This window comes from Physcomitrium patens, chromosome 15, assembly GCF_059467195.1.
Source record: "Physcomitrium patens ecotype Gransden chromosome 15, ASM5946719v1, whole genome shotgun sequence".
In the NCBI taxonomy this organism is placed as follows: Eukaryota; Viridiplantae; Streptophyta; class Bryopsida; order Funariales; family Funariaceae; genus Physcomitrium; species Physcomitrium patens.
The window spans coordinates 6,277,174-6,284,025 of NC_143424.1; the positions used below are offsets into that span (position 1 = coordinate 6,277,174).

Consider the following 6,852-nt stretch of genomic DNA (forward strand, 5'->3'; position numbering starts at 1 on the left):
TAGCAAATTTAATATATATATTTATTTAATTTTTTTAACAGGAAAGAATGAAAATAGAGGCTTTTACAAAATACTCAAAAACATGTGTTAAAATCTTACTTGGTAATTATTTCTACAATTTTTTGGCTTAATTTGTATAGATAAAATATTATAATATACTCAAAAAATTATCTATGTGTATATGAAAGTAAATAAAAAAATATAAAACTAATAAACATAACTTTTTAAACTTTTCATTCTATGAAAAATGATATATTAATTGCACATGTATTTTACTTCAGGTTTAATTGCAAAAAATGAAACAAAGTGACTTTGGTCAGATTTCCATTTTAAAAAATACATTCAAACCACAAAAAGAAAAAGTTTCATAAGTTGTTTTTAGATGGTTAAATATAATCTTTTTTTCTTTAAAAATCTTTAAAAAAACATAAAAGATGCATATATTTTTTTTTATTTATTTTCCTATCCCATCAAATGATGGAATTTTATGACATGATACTTCTAATCAAAAGCTAAACAAATCTTCCAAAATCAAATTTCCAGTGTGTTTAAGATTATTCTAGCATGGCACCAGTTGTAGGGTGTGCAGAAAAGGATTGAAAAGATATGGTATATGCATGCTAAATTACAACTTTCAAGATCATTAGAATGTTAGTGTTTGTATGCATGTAAATGAAATAAAGAAAATTACACAAAACATAGGAAAGAAATGTCTTGTAAACCTCCTTGATAAAATCATAGGTGATTTGTAACATACTTGAAGAAGAGGATAAATTTTTTTGTTTCTCAAAAATATTTTCAAGAACAACCCACATGAAGTTTATGGAGCATGCCTAGTAAGGAATCGTCAATCTTCAGATTTGATGGCAATGTGCATACATCATGCCCTAAGAAAATATTCATTGGATTCTAAAATTTATGAAATCCCTCTTCACTAGAAGCATGGCTCATAAGAGGATATTTCAGTGCAAATACATCCACCTACAAGATTTGTTGTTGAAATCAGCTTGTTGGGGATGCCTTCACAACCCAAGTCTTCCAAGATTTGCTATCCTTTTGGTTGATGACTAGTTACCATGCACAATAAAGCCATAGTTGTATCATTGTTCCTTTGTATCTGCAGACATACATCAACTAAGGTAAGCACTGCTTTATGTCAACATTTAAAAATAGTCCATAAGGCATGTTATCAATAGGTGTTATCAGAAACATTGAGAAGGCCAAACTTAATTTGTTCAAAACCTCAAAGAAAGTAGCAACTTGGCAACAACAACCTTGAAACTTGCCTGAGCTTTTGCAGAGATTATCATGAGACGATTGTAAATAATTTCTTCCTCCAATTCATGAATGTGGCCAATCTCAACTTGGAGCATCTCATCTGTGATTCTGGTGCAGTAATAGTAATAACATCAAACACTTTTAGTGTGGGTTTCTTTCAATGGTGTTATGCTATTAACAGACTCAAGTATATCCATTCAAATTGAGGACCGTACCTCTTTTCCTCATCTAGACAGGACTTGTAAGTGTCATGCTCTTTGATCCAAAACTGGTGTTCTTTGTTCATGACTTCCTCATCCTCCTGCCTACCTGTCATTCACTCCATTCTTCATTGTATACTAGAACTTTCATTCAAAATTGTATACACACAAAAACCAATGTTTCATATGTTCCCTATTATTGATAAAATAATAATAGTAAAATATAAAAAATGGACAAAATATATCAATGAAGTTCTTTTATCTTCTACACACAGAGAATATTAAGCTAGAACTCTGAGAAGTAGAAAGTGGCACAATAATGTGCAACAAAAAACCTGGAGGTAGTCCATTATTTTTCCAAGTGGATTGGTGGCTTGACATAGAACCTGAACCAGCTTTTGTAGCTTCTGAATCTAGATTGACAAAATACACACACACACATCCATGCATGCACACACCATCTCAATTTATAAATATTACAATATGTTAAAAAACAAAAGGAAAAGACACATCTGAGAAAGAAGGGAAAAAATTATGTAGTTCCAGGTTTTGCAGCACATGTGACATCAAAAAAGACTCTGATGGCAGTAATATACCTCTTCCTGCTCAAACTCTGCAACCTCATTACTAGCCCCCAATATCAGGTCTTGTTCTTCAGGTGACTCAATTTCAACCTTTGTAACATGATCAACCAAGGATCAATATTAAAGACAGCCTTATGCACAATCTTAAACATGTAAGTGTGTTAAAATGGTACCATTTTACAAGATTTTGCAAGAATTTTGGGACTTACTATATTTTCTAAAACTCCTCTCAATTTTGCATTGCTTTGAGTAAGTTTTCCATGGTCAACTGATGCAGCCACCACCTGTACTCCTACAACGACTTGGTATCAAATTGTTGCAAAGAAATTGTATCCATTTGAAATGTGGTGCCCTAAAATGTCAAAGTGGGAGATTTTTCTCATGTTTAATTTTGGACCAACTCTTGTGAAAGGATTTGGAAAAGTATTATTGAAATATGGTAGTAACTTTGAAAAATGATGGATTGGGGCATGAATAAAGACATGCAAAGCATCAGATTCATCATCTTTTAGTGTTTTGTGGTCAAGAAAAATGCTTGGTTGTCTTGTGCAAGAAACTTCCTTTTCATTTTCACCTCCACTCATCCTTGAGTTAACATGCAAGAATAGAGAGGATGTCAATGAGGTCTTCAAAAACATTTGGATCAACATAAATGAATTAGATGTATATATATGTAATGTAAGTATATGCATTTCTACAAAAACTTAGAACAAACATACCCATATAATTAGCAAAAAGCACACAAACAAACAAACAAACAAACAAACTTTGGCTAATCTTGAAGCAAGTTCTGGTTGTCTATAACTTACAATGATGAAGTCATGTCTAAAGAAGTTGCTATTGGCTTAGGTGGAGCCTGCCATAGAACACAATATTAAAGTGTAATATGTGATAGTGCTTATGTTATTTTTTGAATTTTGATAAGAATTTGGTTTGTGCAAGTCATTGATTTCACAATTACCTTCTCATTATTCACAACAATACTGTGAATCTTGGGTGGCCCTTTGCGAGCAGATTGAGGCCTGGCAGAAACTGAAGAAAATCCACCCAATTCATCAAAGAAAGAATTCCAGGGATAAAGGTTCTCTCTTAGATCTGCACTTATATATTATTTATAATCAATAATTTATGTGTTCACACAATTCATAGTCATCAGCCTTGATCACAACGGCAATTTCTACTGCCAAATAAGTCTTTTTTATTTTTATTTTTATCAATGTATGTCAGCAAAATAGTATTAACTATATGTATAACATTCACATTAAAAAGGTTTCTATGGATGGACCAGATTCAGAACCATTTCCAATAATTAGTAGGACTAGAAAATAACAGAGTAAAATTTAAATATGACTATAAGAATTCATGCACAAAACATCTGCATGAGAAAGTATAAAAAGGCAAACTACAAAATACCCATTGTCATGTGTTGTTTGGTTGGTAGCACAGATTCATTTTGAATTGTTGAAGGATGTGTGTCCAACATGTTTGGATAAAGTGTGTCACAGCTTTTTATGCTTGTTTCTACACTCCAATTGAAGGCAAGTCAAAAGATGTTAAGTCTAATTCTTATAAAAAAAAACTTTAAACATGAGATTAAGTTGTTGATTAATTGCTTGTCACAAAATTTGGTCAAAGTATACTGATATTTCCTTACCAGGGAGTGACTGCACAAGTGGTGGCCAATCTTGATCTTTTGATGTCAGTGTAATTAATGGCTCAAAAACTCTGTTTTCTGTGTCTTCATTGAGCATTCTTTTCAAGTTGGTTGGTGTCTTTGCCCCTCTTGAGTTTCTCCCAATTTCAAATATTGGTAGTTGAGAAGAAGAAGGATGCAAATCCTCAATAAGATGAAGCTTTTGAATGTAGTTTCTATCTATCTCCTCCTCCTCCTCATTCTGGATTGTGGCATGGTTTCAATAACACTACAATTAATGACTTTCATTCAAGTTTTTAAATTTTATTGTACTAACAACATTCCAATGAAAGTGTGTGGGTACAATTTTTTGAAAAGCACTACCTTGATTGTGTTAGTTGGAGAAGTAATGCCTAAAATATTAGCTGCCATAGTCTCCTCTGCATTGCGATATGTTGATTCTCCTCTTTCTTTCATGTCAGGTAGCACACATCCTGTTTTGGTCTTCATACAGGAAAAATGAGATTCTCATGTTAATTATGGATTTGCCTGCCCTAGTGAAGTGAAGCCTTCTAATCTGTTCTAAATCTACCATCATCCTTCTACAATTACACTTGTAGGATGTTGCTAATATAAGCTATAGTAGAAATTGCTTTAATCATGCATATCATGAAGACTAATGAAAAAACATATATGGTGTGAATGATAAGACCTGACATAAGAAAGTACAAGTGAGTCCATTCCATTGTTCCTTGTTCAAGTGAGGGCATTTTTTCTCCAACCAACACCTTGCTCACAGCTCTTTGTTTGGTTGGACTATCAACTGTAGTAGCTGCTGCCAACATCTACAAACACCAGACTTGAAAAATTATTGTCCACATTCTTTCAAGAATAATAAATAGAGTATGGTATTATTTAAATAAATAAACAAACAAACAAACAAAAACAAAAACACATATAGTCCAGTAGTAGTATTAGTAGTAGTAATGAAGCATTTAAAAGTTGCAAAACCTGGTGGCTTACCTGAAGGAAAGTATTTGTTTGTTCTGGCTCCAATCCTGAAACTATCTAAAAATCACAACAATTGAAATAGATGAATACTTAAAATATTCAACATATATGTATGTATGTATGTAATCTTCTTGCAAGAGAAACAAACACACCTTAAATGGGCGGGCAGGGACATGAGCATTAAGTGTAATGCCAACACAGTTAATAATTTTATTCAAATAGTTAACTTTGCTTTCTTTATCCTACAACATCAAAGACAATCACACAGTTAATACTTGAAGTATTATTTGTTGTTGGATGCTTGATCAAATATCACAACAGTCTTGATAGGTGGTGATGCACAATGTGTAAGTATAAACAACAGTGTGCACTCTTCCAAAGCTATTCTGGAGATAAAATTCAATATGTGTCATTGTTTGCAAAGAAGCAATCATAATTAACTAAAGCTCAATTTATAAAATTTCTTCATATTCACACCTTGATGTTCGTTGAGATTTGTTCCTCTGGACTGAAAAGACCCCCAGCAAATCCAGTTTGACGAAATACCTATATCCATATCAATTATCGCAGCATTTTACTGATGTATGTGTTTATCATTCTTAAATTTTCCAGGTGATAAGCAACTTATAATCGATGTCTACTTGTCTGAGTGGAGTAGAGGTTCCACTGGCTGTCAAACTTGACCTAAACTTCCTCGTACACAACAACAAATTGAAATAGATGCACAGACGAAGAATTAAATTATTCTTCAGACTCTAAGATTTCAACGACTCACACGCATCATTCCGATTTTGACGTTGAAACCATTGCACCTGGAATATGGTGAGAACTGAGGTTTGTCGCATTGACATCAAATATGATCAGAATTGAACTGCGTTACGTTCTTGACCACAGAAATTGTATGCTGTCGATTTTCTTTTTTTCTTTTTTTCTTTTTTATCTTTTCTTTCTTTCTATTCTTTCCTTTCCTTCATCCGTAGAAGTTCCGCCTAAATTCACGTCTAATTCATCGCGGATTACTATGGAGTGAGAGCATAGAGAAAAAGAGATGGAATTGATCGAGGAATTGCCTCCGTGATAATGTCATGGAGAAAGCGGAAGGGAGGCTTCTTCAGCAGAGCTTCCGTGAGACGCGGCCTCCGGACAATCGCGGTGTCCCCCTGCAGTACCTTCTGCGTGGCTTCCCAATACTCCATCGCAGGTTGTCCTTGATACATCCTCGCCATGCTGAGTCCTGGCCGAATTTTTCTCCAACACACACCAGGCTGTCACAGCAAAAACATTCTCCAAGGTTCGGTCCCTTTCAAGATACCTACGTATCAGATTGGCAGCAGGCCCGATGCTGCACGAGTGATCTCAGCACCAAAATACCCAAACGCATGAATCGTGAAGGGGTGGCGACTCAAAGTGGTGGGAATTCACGTGCCTGCGTTCATGTATATCAAACAACACAAAACTAGTCCAAATTTTACAAAATCCGTCATCAATCCCAATATGACACTTCCGACTTCAGGATTTTTTATAAAAATAAGATAAATAAAATGAACTCAAATCACCAGCATTAATGCACAGTCAGTTAACTGTCGGAGTAGAATAGTAGAAACTCCGAGATACCAGCCACAGGGTATCAGTCACCGAATCTGAGGTTTCAGCTACCATCGCTCTTGTAACTTTCATGTGCAGAAACCGCATCAGCGGCGAAAGGTTGTTTTAACTAAAGCAATTGCGGCTCCGACTGCAGAATAACAGCCGTTGGACAATTGCCAGGGACACCGCCACCATTACAGACCAGAATTTCACGGCGGGTTTGGCGATGATCATGCACAATCCAGCAGCATCGGAGTGTTCCAGTCAGTGCTCGCTCGGGACACTGACTGGAACACTCCGATGCTGTCGATGGGTTCTCAAAGCTCTCTCCGTGGTTGAGCTTCTTCGTCTGTTTCCACGTCCATTGTGTGGAGGCCTCGTCCACTTCAAATCCAAACATATATATATATATATATATATATATTTATATGTATATATGTATATATATATAATACAAATCTAAGTCATGCAAGGATTTTTTGTAGATATGATTTTTAAAAATATATGGTTAAATTAATAATACATGCTTGTTAATTGTAGCATTATGTTTTTTTTATAG

The 6,852-nt window shown here is 34.6% G+C and overlaps 1 protein-coding gene across 5 annotated transcripts; it reads right to left on the minus strand.

Annotated features, from left to right (window-relative positions):
* Nucleotides 1–702: 702 nt before the first annotated feature.
* Nucleotides 703–6,581, minus strand: LOC112292105 (uncharacterized). 5 transcript variants are annotated; one of them, XM_073539096.1, is made up of 18 exons: nt 6,321–6,581; nt 5,777–6,132; nt 5,184–5,252; nt 4,859–4,948; nt 4,719–4,763; nt 4,408–4,540; nt 4,080–4,189; nt 3,717–3,957; nt 3,476–3,583; nt 3,024–3,094; nt 2,872–2,918; nt 2,545–2,647; nt 2,272–2,346; nt 2,075–2,152; nt 1,814–1,891; nt 1,494–1,579; nt 1,287–1,386; nt 703–1,117 (listed from the first exon to the last, which is right to left on the minus strand). In XM_073539096.1, exons 2-18 carry the CDS (start codon nt 5,930–5,932, stop codon nt 1,049–1,051), a joined length of 1,659 nt encoding a protein of 552 aa, XP_073395197.1. In that variant the 5' UTR covers nt 5,933–6,132; nt 6,321–6,581; the 3' UTR covers nt 703–1,048. The 5 variants fall into 5 exon arrangements, 3 of the variants coding, with proteins under 3 accessions (XP_073395197.1, XP_073395196.1, XP_073395195.1); XM_073539095.1 differs by having other exon boundaries at nt 6,263–6,581; XM_073539094.1 differs by having other exon boundaries at nt 5,777–6,581.
* Nucleotides 6,582–6,852: the final 271 nt, after the last annotated feature.